At 37.5% G+C, this 19,780-nt stretch overlaps 1 protein-coding gene across 7 annotated transcripts in view; it reads right to left on the reverse strand.

Annotated features, from left to right (window-relative positions):
• The window catches only part of LOC122560188 (uncharacterized), a 345,202-nt gene that overhangs the window by 20,662 nt on the left and 304,760 nt on the right, over positions 1-19,780 (reverse strand). For 5 of the 7 annotated variants that reach the window (XM_087994826.1, XM_043710580.2, XM_087994827.1 and 2 more), the window contains exons 12-18: positions 16,562-16,746; positions 12,165-12,200; positions 10,449-10,634; positions 5,452-5,559; positions 2,139-4,964; positions 1,439-1,564; positions 482-904 (exon numbers count right to left, since the gene is read on the reverse strand). In XM_087994826.1, the coding sequence (XP_087850952.1) occupies positions 482-904; positions 1,439-1,564; positions 2,139-4,964; positions 5,452-5,559; positions 10,449-10,634; positions 12,165-12,200; positions 16,562-16,746 (3,890 nt within the window). The remainder of the gene's footprint in view (positions 1-481; positions 905-1,438; positions 1,565-2,138; positions 4,965-5,451; positions 5,560-10,448; positions 10,635-12,164; positions 12,201-16,561; positions 16,747-19,780) is intronic. The other 2 variants (XM_087994829.1, XM_087994830.1) reach the window with 2 other exon arrangements.

Below are 19,780 nucleotides of genomic sequence, written 5' to 3' on the forward strand. Positions count from 1 at the left end.
TATTCAATACAAACATTTCTGTTAATAAGCACATGCTCTAATGATAGTGTACGTTCAGTTAGACAAATTAAACGTTTTATTGCATTCACAGGCAAAACTAAAGAAACTATTTTGTTAAATGATCAAATCAGAAAATCTGAGTCATAATAAAAAGTATTCAAATTAATACACAGGTCAGTCAGCATCTGTAAGCAGAAATTACAGGTTACGACATTACAGATGAACAGCGAAACGCGTACACGTAGAATGGTAATGTGTCCTTTTTCTTTACACATGTTGGCCATCTTACTTTAGCTCCAACAAATTGTTTTCAAACTTATAGAAACACATTCTTTCCAAATTTACCATGCTTTAGTAAATGGACTGTGGTTGACTTTGAGGAACCAGCAGGTGGTGGGGTGGTTACAGTTTTACACACACGCACAGGTGAAATGTAGAAGGTGGAGACATGCATTTGATTTCCTAAATGGTGTTAGATTACCTCCTGTTGAGGTTTTTCTTCAGAGTTTTCAGGTTCATGGTCAATGCTCTTCTGCTGGTCCTCTCCATCCTCTTGAGCAGGCTCTCTTTCAGTACTTTTCTCAGGCAGGGTGTTGACATTAACTTCAGAGGTGGCACTATCTGTTCTTTCTTGTTTAGACATCTTTGTTTGAGTTGGTAACTTTTTCACTTCTAACATTCCATCTACTTCCTCAACTTTATCTGGTACTGCAAATTCTTTCTCAGCTTCAATATTTCCTGACGAATTTAGCGGGACGTTTGAATGTTTGTGGCCTGCTTCCACACCTATCTCCTTTGTCACCAACGGCTGGGTCACAAGTTCTTGCATCTGCTCCATGACTTCTTCAGATTCTTGTTTGGTTACCATGGACCTTCTTTGCGGTTCCTGCTTTGCTTCAGTGTTCTGAGCAAGAAAGAATGGTGAAGATCAAGGTGGTAAGGATTGAAAAGTAACATCTTTTGGAATGTGAATGTTAGAGGAATTTGGAAGATGGTCAAAAAAAATCCAAAACATGATCATGAATGCACAGTTTAAATGACACATGGATATTATGGAGAAATAAATGAATTTAAGGTCTAAGCAGGTTGTTAATTAATTAAAATCAACAACCTGGGATTTGCCAGATTCTTCTTCGTATAGTTTATGTGGAGATAACGGCTCCTGTAAAATGAAAACATGTTCTCAAAATAATGGCACATCTGTTTTTGATATTTGAGATAGGAGCAGCATATTTGTGAAACCTCGGATGTGTTTCTGATGAGGCAGGTACATTTGATTACAATAGAGCAATGTTAAACACTGAATAAATTAAACAGGCAATGAGCAAAAAAAAATTTTAAAAGTTTGCAATACCAAAAGTGAGATGCCAAAAAAACCTCCATTATGACAAGCCTTTTAAATCATATATAAATGTGAAGTTTAGCAAGGGTTCAACACCTGTGAAGTAACAGTATTTTCGAACGTCTCTCCTTTTACTGGTGATTTCCCTGGAGATTTTGAAGCTTCCTGTGAGGGTTTTACTTCCCTGTCTTCCAAGGCACATTCAAGAGCAGGAGGTTTAGTCTAAACAGACAAAAGCATTAGTTAAAAGCTGAATGGGAGAATTCGGAAAGCAGTCTTCACTGTTAAATGGCACAGCTGCATAACAGTTTGGGAGCTAGCACCACAGCAATAGCAGGAAATCAGCCACAAACAATTCTTTTGACAGGCATTAGTATGCTTCAAAGGAAAGAGCAGAAAAGTGAAGAGAAAGGAAATAAACTAAGCAAGGGGAAGTCACTTTTTCAGAGTATCCAAATGCAACTTTCTAGCAATATGAGAAAAGCATTGACTTTTTTTTGTGGAGGCAGTTCAACAGTTGCCTCGACAGATTGCTCTCATTGTTCTCAATGGCCAATTTTGCCTAGGTTGATTGACATTTGCAGTTGCAAAACTTCAAATAATCTAAACAAAAAAGGAAGCAAATTAACAGATCGAATACAATGCTCCGCAGTTAGCAATACATATGGCTAAAACATAAAATAGCAGTTTATAAATAAGCTCATTTCAAGCTATGTAAACTTGTATGATGTAAAATGCCATTTGACAAAACATGCTGGAACAACGTTTCCTTGTGACAATTCATATGAAGAGTTACCATTGCTTCTGTCAATTCCACTTCACAGCCTGAATCCGGAGATCCAACTTCAGAAACCTGTGCCGCATGCTCAAACGCTTTAATGGGCTTTTTTGAGCAAGTATTTTCTCCCAATTTCAATTCAAAATAGGATATTTTATCCTTCAGGGTAGCTGAGCCCATATCATATACTTCTGCATATTTCTCTTTAAGTTTGAAGGAAGAATAAATTTCTGTCCCCTCCTCTGATGGATTTGGAAGTTCTCTGCCACACTTAACTATTGAGCTCTCCTTTTCAGGCTTGAAAATGTGTTTTAAAGGATCTATTTTTGGCACAGCTTCAGCAGGTCCTTTTGTGATCTTTACGTACTCATGTTGGGTGTGTTTAATGGATACAGGCTCAATCGACTTTGATGAAAGCATAACCACTGTTGATGGTTTGAGTTTAGATAATTCATTGACATGTGAATATTCTGCTTTAATGATTAAATCTGCGTCCGACAACTCAAGATCAGGTGAATTGGGTTCAGATGATTTTTCCTGAGAACATTCTATTTGAGATTCCGACCTGGAGTCTATTTTGTCATTCACAAAAAATAATTGATTAGATTGATCTTGGGTTGCATCTAATGACATTTCAGAGGATACTAAGCTGTCAAGTTCCAGCAAGTTCTTAGATTTTGAATAATCCAGGTCTGAAGATATATCTGCAGAAAAGTGCACGGGTACTTCAGATTTATCTCTCTCTGTCACTAGGAAATGATCTTTTGATTCTTTTCCTTCAATTGATTGAGGTACAGATTTAGCAGAATCATTGGCATCACTCTGGCGAACTGGCTTGAGTATTTTATCATCCTTTGGCAAAAAGGATATCAACTCTTCACTATCATGCGTCGTTCTGGGCTTTGGCTTGCTTCCATCCTGCGTTCTACACGGCTTTGGCTCACTCCCATCCTGCGTTGTACTCTGCTTTGGCTCGCTCCCATCCTGCGTTGTACTCTGCTTTGGCTCGCTCCCATCCTGCATTGTACTCTGCTTTGGCTCGCTTCCATCCTGCGTTGTACTCTGCTTTGGCTCGCTTCCATCCTGCGTTGTACTCTGCTTTGGCTCGCTTCCATCCTGCGTTGTACTCTGCTTTGGCTCGCTTCCATCCTGCGTTGTACTCTGCTTTGACTCGCTTCCATCCTGCGTTGTACTCTGCTTTGGCTCGCTTCCATCCTGCGTTGTGCTCTGCTTTGGCTCGCTTCCATCCTGCGTTGTACTCTGCTTTGGCTCGCTTCCATCCTGCGTTGTACTCTGCTTTGACTCGCTTCCATCCTGCGTTGTACTTTGCTTTGGCTCGCTTCCATCCTGTGTTCTACACGGCTTTGGCTCGCTTCCATCCTGCGTTGTACTCTGCTTTGGCTCGCTTCCATCCTGCGTTGTACTTTGCTTTGGCTCGCTTCCATCCTGCGTTGTACTTTGCTTTGGCTCGCTTCCATCCTGCGTTCTACACGGCTTTGGCTCGCTTCCATCCTGCGTTCTACACGGCTTTGGCTCGCTTCCATCCTGCGTTCTACATGGCTTTGGCTCGCTTCTCTCCTCCTCTTGCCTTGGTGCTTCATGGTCTCCTATGGAACATGGCTTTGAATTCCCTGAATCATTTGATAGGAGGCATTCTTCAGACTCCTTTTCTGAGGAGTCCCTTGACTCTTCTTTGTCCCATCTTGCAGTGCATGGCTGCAACACATTGGCATGCTCTTGAAAAATATAAGGTTTTGACTGTTCTTCAGCTTTATAAATTTCAGTAACATCCGACTGCAAAATCCCTTTGTATTCAGCTTGTTCCATTGGTGTTATCTGGACTTCCTTTTCAACCATTTGGAGAATGAATTTGGACTCATATTTCACTTCAGCTTCAAAAATAGACTTAGACTCTTCTTGGCCAGTCACTTTTGTTGCATACTGTTTCTCTAAGAAATTTAAATTGGACATCTTCTCTTCATTTGATTGTGATTTGCCTTTATTGATCACAAAGTGAATTGGCACACTCTCTTGATCATTCATTTGGAAAGTTGTTTTGATGTTCTCTTTCTTCTCTTGGTCATACGTTTGAGAATCTATCTTTCGTACTTCTTGCTTGCCTACCTGAGCATCCGGATCTATCTTTTGGTCAGCTATTGGAGATCCTGGTTTGGATTTGTTATTATCCAGTGGGAATATTGGCTTGGAATCTTTTTCGTGGGCTTTAGACTTGGCTTCATCACTTCCAGAGGAAATAAGCTTAAACTGTTCTCCACTGGTTGTGAAAGCCAACATAGGCTCTATCTCTTCAGGTGCTTTGGAATCGGATTTTGAAGACTCCTTTCCAGTATCTACTGAATCTTGTACAGACGGAAATTTGGTGACGATAACAGCTTCTTCAGAAAGTGCTTTATCTTCAGAGATTACCTGCTCTTTATCCAAAATGTTCTCAGTTAGGACTTCTTCAGGTTCAGCTGGATATGTCTCAGGAACCTTTTGTTCATCTGACTCCATTAACTCTGAGCTATTCAACAGAGAAGGTATTGTCCTTTTCTCTGAATCAGTTTTTGAAGCATCTTCTTGTCGAATAGCTGACGAGTCACATATTTCTTCAAGCTCTGGAGATTCATCCTCACATGACTCATCTTTGTGAAATTCTTCTTTTATAAGCTCCATTTCAGGAGAAGATAGTTCTAATACAATTTGCCTTTTGTCACAAACAAGTGATATAGCCTCAACTGCTTCTTCTTCTTTGGATTCTGTTCTGTCACTTTTGTTTTCAACTACAACTAGTTCTTCTAGCCTAGAAGCTCGTCTTTCTATTATAACCCATTCCTCAGAGCCCTACATTTCAAATATAAAAACTTGTCAACATCACAGTAATGCATGAACAGGCACATTGCAACAGACATGCACTTCACTTTTCTAGACTATTGTAAAGTAAAAAAAAATTCTCATAACTAGATGAGGTGAAAACTTTCTTCATATATATTTTGTAACTATATAAAAATTATATTTATAATATGGACATAAAATTTGGAATCTTCCAACATACAAAATACTAAATGGAGAAATGAGCTCTATAAATGGGTGAATTGCTAAGATTACAACATTTCTAACTCTATATTTAATGTTTTATGCTTAACTATTTGATATACATTTTCTCTTTAGAATCAACATTTACCTTTGAAAATATTAACAAATTAGCTAATAATAATTTCATTCACTGATGTTAGTTCTGCCATTTAAAACAACTCATCAGCATCAGTTTATTTCTGCTTATTTAAATTACAATTCAATTTTAATCAAATGTAAAACTGAAAATGTCAACCTCAGGGGAAGATGCAAGGCTTTTCTTTGCTGAAGCTTCCAGAGATAAGGCAATGGCACCCACTTGAGAAGTAGGCTCTTCCTTCGCCTCCTCTTCAGCTCTCGCAGACTGTTAGAAAGGTTAATTAGCTGATATACCAGAATATATTGCATAATAAACAAATAACAAATGTGTTAGTTTCTTGTTCATATTTTAATTTTGGTGTAAAAATACTTTGGTAGAGCTTTTAAATTTCTAACATGAAGAATATCATACTTGCACGTTGCCAAAGACTGTCCTCTGTTAAGATGAATAATATATAACCATTTTAACAATGCTAAAGTTTGTAAGCTGCACAGTTAATTAGCACCATTTTGTCTCCCAAGTGATTGCTTTTCTAACTTGTGTTCTATTCAATTTTTTCAGTCGGAAAACTGGTTTTCTTATTTCTTGTAAGTTTTGATGAATATGCACTAATCATTGAGGTGATTAATGGCAACTATCTACAAATAATTAAATATCCTCATGGCATTGGAAGGGCTAAATTTCAAACCAAATCATGTTCATTACTGACAGCTCAGAGCAATTCATGAGTATATGTTTAATTAACACCTGCATGGTCCTCCAACTGTTTGTAGCTCCCAGCAGACCCTTCATCCTTTAACAAGAACCACAGAAACCAGATAAATGCCAGATATTGCTAAAAATAGCTCTCTGAAAATTCTACCTTAGCCCTGCATTAGAACTCATAGATCTCCATGAAACCAGACAAGCTTCCATCTGCACAACAGGTCTGCACAGCACGGCAGCAAATGCAATGTGGAAGGAGACTTACATCAAGCCTCCTTACTGCTTCTAAATTGCACCACTTTCAGAACAACCATCTGGCGTCTATAACAGTAAGCCACATATCAAAAATTCTCACAGAAGTTTTATCACAATGAGAAATCGTATTTAAGAATAATGACAGACAGAGCCTGCACCAACGAAAACAAAATAACTGAGAGAACTTGATCTATGCAACTCACATAAAAGATATTTTAAAAGATGGAATGCTCTTTTCAGATATTTTCCATATTCAATACAGCTTTATCAGTGATTATTAAATTACATTTACCAAATGCAGCACCGCTAATGCTTTAGCAATCTATCTTCCACCTAGGAACACATACAGGTAAACAGTAAGTGAGGAAAATTTGCGATTAAATTTCTTCAACAAGATGGTACGGTGGCCTAGTGGTTAGCACTGCTGCCTCACAGCACCAGGGTCCTAGGTTTGATTTCAGCCTCGGGCGACTGTGTGGAGTTTGCACATTCTCCCTGTGTCTGTGTGGGTTTCCTCCCACAGTCCAAAAAGTGCAGGTCAGGTGAATTGGCCAAGCTAAATTGCCCATAGTTTTAGGTGCATTAGTCAGAGGGAAATGGGTCTGGGTGGGTTAATCTTCGGAGGGTCGGTGTGGACTGGTTGGGCCTAAGAGCCTGTTTCCACACTGTAGGGAATCTAACCTAATCTAATCTAGTCAACAGTTCAGAGGTAGTAGCATTATTTTACTATGGTTGAAATGACCTCAGGTTAATTTAAATTTTAAGAATAATTGTGTGGAGGATGCAGAATATTATATATCCTTATCAGTTTAAAGATGAATGAAATGTCTTTGGGTACAAAAATATAATAACTGTCATCAGACCCAAATAGAACCTAAAAACTGACTGGTGTAGTTTATATAATTTATTACTAATGTTAACAAATTTTAAAACATTAAATTGTAAGACTCTAATACAAACTACTTTAACCAAACAGCTGCTTTACGAAACCAGAATTACAATGACAATATAATTATCTTAAGTGTTTTTTTTTGGTTTTTGCATCATGTGGTATCTGAATAACAAAGTAACAAAGCCATAATAGGAAGAAACAGAAAGCAAAATGAAGCCTCATTGTTCAACTCAATTGGATGATTCCAAAGAAGGAAAGGATATCTTGAAAGAAAAGGCACATTATAAACAAATGTACAAGCACATGCTGCTTCTGCTGTTTTCTTATTGTATTTACCCACCAATAGTACCAGTTACAAACATACAAACTATCTATTAGCAAGTTGCAGTTTATACAAAATACCTCTATTGTGCTCTGCATGAACAATGAGGATGTACAATAAGTAAAGGTGAAACCTTAACCAGTGTGCTCATTTGAAGAATGTAACAAGTGCAACAGTGCTGTGAAAAATCTTCCACTCACACATGCTTTACTTGTATTAGGAATAATGAGTTAAAATAGTTCTTTGCATTTATATGATTCATTAGTATCAACAACAGACTGTCACATCACCTTTACTAATACCAGACCTTTAATTACCATAATTGAACAATATTTAGTATGTTGCATCAGGCACTGTTTAAATTTATGAATGTAGGCATCATAATCATATTAATTTACAGAATGAAAGAACGTGGCTCAAGTTGTATGTTTCTTTATCAAATTTTCTTACTCTCCAGTTACAGTGGATAGATCAAACCATTAATAGACTCCTACATCACTTCATCTTTTATCTCATGTATGGTGTGGCATCATGATGTCTATCTACAACTTCTTTGTAACTAAGGAGATTGTTTTTAACTTTTAAAAGCGTTAAATAATAAATTTGTTAGATAGACGACAATAATATAAAAATTTTAAAACAACTCTCACTAAAACCATCAAAATGGAAGTATAAGAAAAATTGGTATGTACAGCACAGATCTATTGTGATATTGGTGGAGACATTAAGATTGTAACCAACCTTTCTTCTTTCCTTTCTAGTTTCTAACTATCAAGAGGGAATTTTCCTGAAACTTTATCCATTTGTGAGTTGAATTTGACTTGTTGGTGACTCGTTGGTAAAGTGCATGCTTATGACAAAGGTGAGACCAGAATTTTGAGGTGCTATCTTCATATAACGGGAGGTACCAAATGGCTCTTGTAATGCAGCCAATATCGGGTTACCTTCAGAAGCAGCAAGTACTGGGATGGATCTTGGGAACACTGAGTTGAAAGGGGAGGTATTTTCTTCAGGCTCCACAAAAACAAATTGAACTCACCTTGACTAACCTCTTTGGCTCTATTACGTGTGGATTTGATCAGAGTGCTCATGGTGCATGCTCTGCCCAGTAATCAATCAAAATGGCTATGGGGCGGGGGGTAGGGGGGAGTTGGGGGGAGGGGGGAAGAGCCCGATTCACAAATTGAAATCGACATGCTAGCTGAAACAAGCATATGCTTTGGTCAATTATTTGGACAAAGATTGGTGCATGCTACCACATGTACAAAATGTTGAGAGAGGAAACAGAAAATTAGCTCTTTCATTTGCCGAAGCAAAGTGAGTAAACAGTAAAGTGCTGTCAGGGGAAAGAAATCTAAAGGTACTTCACATCAGCCAATAGAAAGCTTTCAAAATGACCTCAACCATTGATTTACTCCAGTTATCCACTTTACAAAGATGACACGGAATAATTTACTGTTATTTGTCTATTTAACACAACTTTTCTCTTCTGGGTCAAACCAGAAGAGAAGGCATCCAAAAATATCAAAGTCGCAACACTGAAGCTGCAGTCAGCTTGAGTTAACACTAGATGGCACAATCTATTTTTTTTAAATTAAGAGCTAAAAAGCTAAAATAGCTGGAGACCTGAAATGGAAAGTTACAAAATGCTGGAAATGCTCAGCAAATCTCAGCATCTGGAAAAGGAAGGTGGGAAAAAGAAAAGGAATGTCTATAGTTGTATAGGTGCAGGCCAGATTAAATGAGAAAAGGAATGATGGTAAAATGCAAAAGGAGATGAGAATAGAATAATTAAAGAAATGAAAGAACAGTCTAGAGAAGATGTAAATGGGAATAGTAGAATAACTTGCTGCAGCAGTTATTCAAAGAAATAGGGGCACAGCTTACGATTTGAAGTTGTTGTCTCAATGCTGAGTCCAAAAGGCTGTGAAGTGACTAAAAGAAAGATGAAATGCTGTTTCTAGAGATTACACTTAGCTTCATGGGAACCAGGTCGGAGACTGAGGTCTTAATGGGAATGGGGTTGAGAATTAAAACAGCAAGAAATTGGAAGTTTACATTCGTACTTGTGGACTGAAGATATTCCAAAAAGTGCTCAACCAATCCACAATTGGTTTCACAATGGACAGCAGTGAATACACCTTTCAGTTTGATATACTGTACAACTGAGTTGCTGTTTTATCTGGAAGGAGTACTTGCATACCTAAATTCTTCCATTTTCCTCCCTAACACAGATCTGATCTTTTGTGTTTTCCTCCCCTATCCTTCTCCCTGCCACTGCACTTGCTAGAAGTCCATGTATCTCTGACATTGTTCAGTTCTGACAAAGGATCATTCGCATGAGAAGTTATTGTTTCGCTCCTCGCAGATGCTGTCTGACTTGTAAAGCGATCCCAGAACTTATTATTTCTACTTAAAAATAAGCTTTGGTCTTAATTGTAATGTCCTACAAAAGATGTGTGGTGAAAAAATATTACTGGCATTGATAAAGGAACATATTGTTAAAATACCATGTCAGAAAGCCATGAAAGAACAGTTAGAAATTTCTACCATGTTGATTTTTTCCTCGGATGTTTGCAAAATCCTCTGACTTGAATCAGTCTATTATTCCTTTTTGAAGGCATAGAATATAATGAGACATCAGAACAAATAATCCAGAAAAGGCTTTAAAATGACATTTTGTCTCCAGAGAATGTTAAATTGTCAGTCTATTGTTTGCTCTAAGATCTGTTACAAACCCTTCGTGTTTTGTTTTATACCTGGTAGATTGTCAAAATCTTACTAAACTCAAGATGGACACGATTAACTGTGATATAATACAATTTAAAATAACAGCATTCCTGGTTGTACTAGAGCTGTGACTAAAAAAATAGCCATCACCAGCAGACAAACGAACAAACGGATAACTAAAAGCCAAAACCAAGTAGGCAGATCGAGAATACCTACAACTTCAACAACGTGTTTATAAACAAGACCCACCTGCTGGAGCTTCTGTGACTCCTCCTGCTCTTTGTCTTTGGGTTTTGATGAAGATGGGGAAGTAGTTAATTTTTTTTCCCGGTCACCATGACTTAGCTTAATACTAGTGGATTCCTGCAAAGTTCGTTTTAGTTCATTGATATTGGCTTGATGCTTCAAGAGTACATCTTCTGATTTGTCCAGGAACTTTAGTACAATTAAAAAGGAAAGATAATGTTATGTTAGTCGTAACAACACATTGTTTATCAAGAATGTTTAAACCAAAAGGGAAGAAGTACCCAAAACCCATTTCTTAACATATTTGCCCGAAATACCTCCATACTGAATTAGTGAATGTGTTAACTATTTTAAATAAAAGGATTGTCGTTCTATATAAATAGCAGTTTCATAACTGCTAACACACTTTCGGATCTTAGGAAAAGGTGACTAGATGGATGATCAGTTTTCTTGGAGTAAATGTTTTGCTCAATTACAAAATGTAGTTTAATTTAAATATATATGACCTGATTTCCTTACAACATATGTATCCTCACTAAATACATCAAATAGTGCTTACCCCAGAATTACTTCGTAGGTATTCCAATTCATCTCAATTTCATGTTAACATGGATGGTCCTGAGAACTGTCAGTAATTTGTCAAAAAATATCTGTTTTCCTTTCTACTTGACATACTCTTTCATATTAATACCTGATTATGAACAATTTCATTCATATATAAGCATGATAGCAAGGAATGTTTAAGATATCTTGTGTACATGTAAGTGGTTAATTCTATGGTAGTTGAAGTACAAATGCGAGTAATAAAATACATTTAACACAAAACTCCTCAACACTCACTTTCCTCCCTGATAGAGATAATACAAATTCCTGCATTAATATACATCCAACAGTAATTCTAACCATCCTGGTATCAATCAAGACAATGTGATCCAACATAGCCCCACCCCACTTTCCTGTAAAACAAATTTCCACCATGTCAAATTATATTTGCAACTTTCCACCCTCCTGATAAACAATAAATGAGTATTACCCACAGTCTAGAATGAGAATTTCTATAGATAGTCGAAGTAACAGAGTAGCTAACTGAAAATGGTATGTGTTAACATTGGTAAAGGCAGCCCACATGATGAAGAATTAGCAAACACAAAAGAAACCAAAAGGCAAAGGACTTGGCACACAGCAAGCAAGTAAAAAGCAAGGGAATGCCGTACGCCAATGTAAAGTGTCTAGCAAACAAGCAATTTCAGCAAAAAGATGGCCAATGGTTAAGAATCAGTTATTTTCCACAAGACAAAGCCTGTAGCATTTTAGCAGTACCACAGTAACCCATGAAATGTATGTTAGCATATAGGTAGTGTACTGACAACAATGAAGAAACTATGATTAAGAAAATTATCACCCACTTTCCTGTGTAGTAACAAGATAGATCATTCAGTCTTTTAATATATAAAACACCAGTAATTTCCAGTTTGAATTGTAACTCAATATTTCAATGGGAGCAATAAACAATGTGGATCATGTAGGTGATAAATCTTGAAGGATATATGAGTTGTATCTATCTGATGTTATAGCTATATTTAGTTTGATGAATGACTCTCCATTCAAAAATAAATAGGAACTAGTTGGGTTCTAGCTTGAACAATATTTTAAAAACAGGTATGAAAATGTTTCACATAAACTACAGTAAAAACCAATCCACAGTGGTCCGTACACTACCTCTTGCCTAAGTTTCGGCTCATCTTCATGTTCCATCTGACAGCAAAATTTTAAAAGAAATCAAGTCAATTAAATCCAAAACAAGAACAATCATAATTGTTGACCCTCACATGAGAAAATGGAACCCACGTCTGACCATTTAAAAAAAGATGCTTGAAACAAAAACAGTTTGTGTACCAGTAAAAGATTAAATCAACAAAACTAAAAAGGATGAATTTACACTATAAGTTCAGAATTGTCAAAAAGCAGTCCAGGTTCCCACTGACACCAACCAAGTGTACGATAAATGTGCAGTCAAGGTCTGAACGGATTCTGGATTAAGTAAGACTCTCTCCTTCAGGGGGTCTCACTCTTGTTCAGTCTAGCATGTCTCTGGATTTAATTTACATATACAGTCCAAAAATCAACCTGTATTAATAATGCAGATGTATAAGATTTGCATCTGAAATCTACTGCTAACCACTACATAGCACGGATGAGACTAGATCATTGAGAATGATCATCGTCAACTTCCAGAAAATAATTGCTTTTTTTGGAAAAGGAATCAATAACTTAGATGGTGTATTTATACCCATGTCTTTTGATTCCTGAACTCTTCTCTGAACATGGCAAAACAAAGACTTTACTCCTTGATAAACAATCTACCTTTTCTCGTTGTTAAGTTTCTTCCACATATCCTGAAGACATTTTCTTAAGCAGAAGAAGGAAAACACAACTATAAGCCACTATAAGGTTATGGTCCAGTTGTTGCAACCATGTGGAACTATCTTCCAAGCCAATGCACTTAACCTAAACCTAGAGTGTATGCAACAATTTTCTTTAATAACTTTAAAAATGATTACTTCATTGCTCTTTACAAACGCCACAGTAAATAAATTTTCATTTCCTGAATCTTAAGATTTATCCAAAGCATTTTCATTGTAATTAGTTTGCTGAGTTCAATAAAAGCATAAGATTTGTTCACAGGCTAATAACTTAACCAACTTTCTGAATACATGAAAGATAATCTTGGAAATGTTTCATCAAGGTTTCAGTGAAGAAGTAAATACTGAAGAGGATTTTCTGTCACCACTACATTCAATTATCAAGCTGGATGAGAATTTTAAACAGAGGGCAAACCCTGCTCCCACTTGGGCAGTCCAGCATAGAACAGTGACACTTGCCTATGGCTTGAATGCCTACTGAAGATAACTCTGTTCAGGCCTGCAACTGGATGCCAGATGATAAATTTGAGTTTCACTGCTGAGCATAGGCAAATATATATCAAATATATATGCTTCTGAAGAGGACTGGATGTTTCAATCTCGGTTTCTAAATCTATAAAATGGAAGATTATTTCCTGCTATGTAACCTCTAATTATCAGTGACAAGTGGGACATTGTTACATTTCACTTTGTTTTAAGATGGAAATAATTAAGTCTTGAATATACTTTTGGAATGTGTGTTACACTTGGGAATGTTATTTTGGTTTGCATTTTGTTTCCAATATCAACTTTTTCCACAACTAGTTAACAGACAACCTATTTTAATCCTCAATGTAGTATGAAAAGTGTACCACCAGCCATCTCCACACACTTAATATTTGCCTTTCTTTGCTTCAGTTACAATGCTTATTGAGGGTAAGTAATGTGATTAGAGGAATACCTTTCCCAATCACATTCATGTAGCTAAATAAACCAGCACAAAAATGAAAAGTGTAGCCTTTGCAGTTCTCCATTAATTCACGTCAGATGAATGCAAGTATTGCTGAGGATTTTAGGGGCTGGAGGAGATTACAGGGGAAAGGAGACAGACCATTTGCAAATTGGAAACCAAAGAGTAGAATTTTCAAATCACGAGGTTTCTTCACCCAGAGCTAATAAAGGTCAGTGAGCATAGGGTCAATAGGTAAATGGAACCTGCTGCAATTTAAGACAGGTAGTAGCATCTTGGATTGTCTCAAGGTTGTTACATAGGAGACTAACAGGGTTGTGTTCAAATATTCAAATCTAGAAGTAACAATGGCATGGATGAGGATTTCAACAGCAGATGAGCTGAAACAGGGTTGAATAGGATTGTAAGTGTACCTCCAAGTCAAATATTGCATTCCAGTTGCAAATAGTCTTGTTTAATCTTAGATAGTTGCCAGGGAGAGGGATGGGTAAGTAGCTAAGAAATGGCTTCAATCTTTCCAATACTTAACGAGATGAAAGTTCTGCACATCCAATAATATGTAAGAGAAGCATCTTAATAGGTTAGCAACTGCAGATGTGAAAAAGGTGGTAGTCATGTAGTAATCAGTGTCTGTGTGAAAACGAATGCTGTCGTTTAGGGTGTTATCGCTGAGTGGCTGTCAGTGTGGATGAGGAAAAGGAGTGGGCAGGGATAGATGCTTGGACAACACCAGAGGTAAGACAGCTTGAGCAGGAAGAGAAACCATTGCAAGTGAGACTCTTGGGTCAATTAGGTAGTTAAGAATGGAACCAGGTGAGGGCATTCCGTCCAGCTGGATAGCAATGGCAAGGCGTTAAGGAAAGATGTATCAATGAAAGTGTAAAAGGCTACAAGAAAAATGAAGAAGGCAAGTTTCCCTTTGATACAGGTCACATTGTAAAACTGTAATACAGATTTTGTCTATTTAGGAAATGGATCCACAAAGTTTTAAGATGTACACTGTCATAACTGTGGCTTATAGAAACATTTTTTGTTTGTGTCTGAAGTAGTACTTGATTATCTGGATTGGGAATCAGAGTTGTGATTGTATTCCAACAAAGGCTATGCTGGATCCATAACTACTCCTGTGGCCTGGTCATATATTTTGTTATGAAATGCTTCTGCGAATTGTCTTGTCATATTTCATTGTACGGAAGGTGGTATATAAACATACGAAGTTTTAACCTCAAAAGTGGTCAGGCTTCGGACAAGTGGTGGTGGTGTGAAGGGAGTGGTTAAAGTGTCGGAGAACACTGAACCAAAATCAGAATCTGACCATTTCTAGTCACAACAGAAGTAGCAGAGTGATCTATTTCTCATTCAAAGCAAAGTCAGATAACAGCTAGGTCTGGGGAGGATTTAAAACACAGGAGGAAAGTGCTTTTCATGTCAGTTGCAAAATCCAGCGTACTTGGTTCCTGTGACCCTTTGTATTTTTACCTAATGTTTCCCATGCCAACTTTCCTTAGTTAGGTGGTGGTTTTGACTGGTGCAGACTCAATAGGCCACCTGGCCTTTTTCTGTGCTGTTGACCACTGTGACTATGACTCCCTCTCTACAGGCTTCCAAACTACACCTAATGCAACCATGTTCACTCTACTCCATGAACTGCAATGTCAGAATCAGCTCAGTCAGATGACGAGTGAAGTGCCTTGTTTATCTTTGTAATGCATCAAATATACAGGATATTCTGATATGAATATTGTATATGGGTATAGCAATAGCACTGTCAGCAGCTGCTGGACAGTTTCAACAGCAGCAGTATCCAGCATCTACCTACAGGAGTTAGCAAAATTAAGCCTGACTAGAACGTTTTCTGTATTTAATGCTGAATGCAATTGCTTCTCTACATCTCCGGTCATGCTGTACTTAATTTTTTGTATTGTTCTCTACTGTCTCTAATTTCGATGTGCACTTTATGCACCATGTTAGATGGCAGGCTATCATCAATCTGCTGTAACCTCCCTTCCTCTCTGGCTTCTTGATGCCACTTGTTATTGAGCATTGTTTTGGTCATCAGCAATGTCCTCTCTAAGCCTCACAGTCATGTAGCAATCAGAAGTTACCACACAGGCCATAGCTTACAAGCTGACCCAATTAAACCATCATGCGTGTGCAAGCCCACACAGAAAGTGTTAATGGGTTATATGCACGTTATGGAAAAATAGGGGTATGTTGGTGTCATTTTCAAGCAGTTCTAAGTCAAACTGTGTAAACACAAAAGATCGCCCTTCTGACCTCCAAGATTGCATTTTAATGTTCATCTTGGAAAAGAACTCATTCCCTACAAGTATGAAATTGACCATTTCCTTTCCCAGATAATTTCTAGAGTTTTACTCATGACGCTGCAAACTGGCTTGAGTCAGGAGCAATTTTGGGCTTCCATCAGGAACTAGGTTTGTTCACCCTGACAATATTCCTCAGAACCAGCATATTTGGTGGTTCTATACCACCAGAATCAGCTGAATTTGAATAGCGTCCCAGCAGTGAACTTGGACTGCGTGCAAATCTAGGTCTTTCATTATGCTGTCTGATTTGCATTAGGCACAACAGCATAAAGTATTTATTTACATAAACATGCTACTCTACTAGGCGAGACACTAATCTGCTTTGTAATTCCACATAATCCCACTAATCGAGTACAGTGAACTGTTAACAACCAAAATGATTATCTGCTTCAAAATTAAAATTTCAACATTGTGTACCTTCATTTCTTTAATTTTTGTTGGTGTGGTCACTTCCTCATTTTTTTCTGACTTCTGGGAGGATTTCTTGCTGTCTGACTGTGTTGTGTCTGGAGTCTCTGTCCTTGAAGTTTCGCTTGCGTCTTTTGTTGACTCTTTCAAAAGTGCATCGTGATTTTCCCCAACTGAAGCTGGACGGAAAAACTCTGCAAGTCAGAATATCTGACGTAAAATGTGGTCATCATACTCTAAAATATTCCATAGAAGTCACAGGCAAATGGAAAGAATCTGATACAAGGGTAATTCAAACAGCAATTAGTTTAACCTGGGAACGGGTTGATCCATCTTTGAACAAATAATCAATTATTGAATGATAGAGAGGTGCCAATTCCTAATAGGATTTAAATACTTGGTGCATTTAGGAAGTGTACCAATTTCTGAGGCTCACCGAAAGAGGCTAATCAGAGTTTGCATGGCTATTTTATAACTCCACTGCCAAATGCACATAAATTGGGCACACCATGTACATCAGAATGGGTTTTTGCCAATTCAGAATGAAACTATTGTAGGAGATTTTCTTTTCTCCAAACATCATGACATTACCAATTGATATTTGACATGCCATTTTTAAATCTTTGCATCATATTTTTCTAAATTTCAGCTTTGGTGAGGAGTTTAAGGATTGTACTTATTCCACCGAAGTCTATAATTAATTGTAAAATCAAAAGAACATCACACAATGGGGAGGCTGAAGAAGTGTAGTGCACCTGATTAACTAACCTGTAAACGCAAAGTATTCTGTGAGCTATCTCCATTACCCGAACAAAGAATAATAAGGAGCTTTGTTCAGTCACTGGTCAGAGCCACGTCACCCTACAGTGGCAGGCTGTTTTGCTTAAACTGCATGCTGTGACAAAGCAGTATCTGGTCAGCTTATACTCCTTTACTTAAATTGAAAACCCTCATCCCTCTATTTCCTGCTGAGTTTCTGCAAGAGGGTTTGGCTTATTAAGCATCAAAGCCTTTTTACATGTCAGTGTAAAAAAAATAGTAAGTTGCTTCTGATGTCCTCAGGATAAGACTCCTCAATTCTTCTGCCTGTTTACACTATTTTAAAGCTGTCGAGTGCAAGCAGGATACAAAATACAGGGAGAGCAGCAAGCAGTGATAGTGATGAGAACAGTATATGCGCATGGTCATGATATGTATCATGTGCCTGCAGTGAAGCGCTGCCTGCAATCATCTGTCCCATCTAGTTAAATGGACTTTGTGGCCATTGAATTGTATTTAAAATTACCTGGATTGCTTTGTCACAGCCAACAGGAGATTGAGGGCAAATCTGGTAGCCACCCAGCCATTCCTGAATGGGTTGGGAATGCCAGTTCAATGCAATTTTTCCAGTTTTATAATGTTGTTAAATAGATCACTGATACCCTGGTGAAAATGTGGGGGATGACTTTCCATAATATTTACTTTAATGTGGAGATAGGAAGAGCAGCAGTGCTCTTCCCAGCTACACAATACTGAGGTAGGCTAAATTTCCACTTCCACCTGTCACACAGTCTCCTTCCTATATAGTTTACCTACGGACTAATGTCACATCAATGGCAGAAATTTTCCAAGGTTGGTAAATGGTATTAACAATGACAGTGTGACAATTTTATATTGAGGTGCCCTAAATTTTAAAGTGCAGTGAGCCTCCAAATGTATCCTCGCCCCAACAAAGAATTCAGTTTCAAGCCTTAACTTATTTTTTCTATTGCCACCTCATTAGTCAGTGTTAAACAACTATTGTTCATAAACTATCATGTACTTGAGGGGAAGCTTGACATGCAATCGGGTAGGAAGAGAACCCAGGATTATGATGATTGCTTCAGGTGTTAGACCAAGTTTTCTTTTGTGCTCTCTTCCTACATAACCAATATTTAATTGATACTACTCAAGATCAAGTGTATTTTCAACAATATTTCTATAGCCAAAAGTCTACATTGCCTGGCCTTCTTTAAAATAGGTAAGAGACAAGTGAACTAATATAAATTTTAAAATTTAGAAAGAGATTTCATGGAGAATGTTCCATTTTACAGGGAAGATCATACCTGGGGGCCATCAATAGAAAAAAGTTAACAACAAATCCTGCGGAGAATCTAAACCAAAAACTTCTTTACTCAAAGAATGGAAAGAATGTGGAACTCGCTACCACAGGGAGTGGTTGAAGCAAATAGTAGAGATTCATATAAAGTAAGCTAGCGAACGAAGGAGACAGGAACAGAGGATTACAATGATTGACTTAGATGAGGAGGGTTGTGAGGAGACTCAAATGGAATATAAATGTCAGTACAGATTGGTTGGTTGAATTGCCAGTTTTGGTGCTGTGCATCTGATGTAATGTTGTCCAAGCAATGAGAATGAGAGTTGTTGATCAACCATGTGTGTTTGACTAAAACATAACTGATATAAGGTTCAAATTCACAAAGACCCAGGATTTAATCCTACCAAGCATTTAAGTTGTGGAAATAGTAAAATCTCGTATTTGCATTTTTAAGAATAAATAAGCCAATCAGATTGATTCAAAGAATTGATGTGTATCACAGGATAGAAATCGATTTTTTAAAAATCCAAATCTTACTTTCCTACACATTCAAATAAATATTCTTTTTTTCAAACATCTGCCAATTTCTTATGAAAAGAATTCATGGACACTGGTTGAGTGGCAGATAATTCCATATTCTAATCACTGCCCCCATGAAGAATTCAGTTTCAAATCTTACCTTATTTTCTGTTTTTTTTATTGCTACCTCATTAGTCAGTGTAAACAACTATTCTTCATAAACTATCATGTACTTAAGGGGAAACTGGACAAGCAATTGAGGAGGAAGAAAACCCAGGATTATAATGATTGAGTTTCTTCACATCTCTCCTCATCTAATCTATGTTCAGCACCATCCTTGACATTCAGATACTAATGCAGACCATGTCTTAATGCACCAAAACCTTGAGCAACAATACCGGGGTTGACAAGTGCTAAGTAACATTCATGGCCACAAGGTGCCAAGCAATGACCTTCAGCAGGAAGAGACCAACCAATGCCTCTTGACATTCAAAAGGTATTACTGTCACTGCATCACCCACTACCAAAATTCTGGAGGTTTCCATCGACCAGAAAGTGAGCTGGACGAGCCTCATAAATACTGTGAATCTAAGTGCAGATGTGATGGAATTCTACCCATTTGTCCAGATGCC

Source organism: Chiloscyllium plagiosum, unplaced genomic scaffold, assembly GCF_037043375.1.
Source record: "Chiloscyllium plagiosum isolate Xiang-an unplaced genomic scaffold, Cpla_swu_hap1 HiC_scaffold_15, whole genome shotgun sequence".
In the NCBI taxonomy this organism is placed as follows: domain Eukaryota; kingdom Metazoa; phylum Chordata; class Chondrichthyes; order Orectolobiformes; family Hemiscylliidae; genus Chiloscyllium; species Chiloscyllium plagiosum.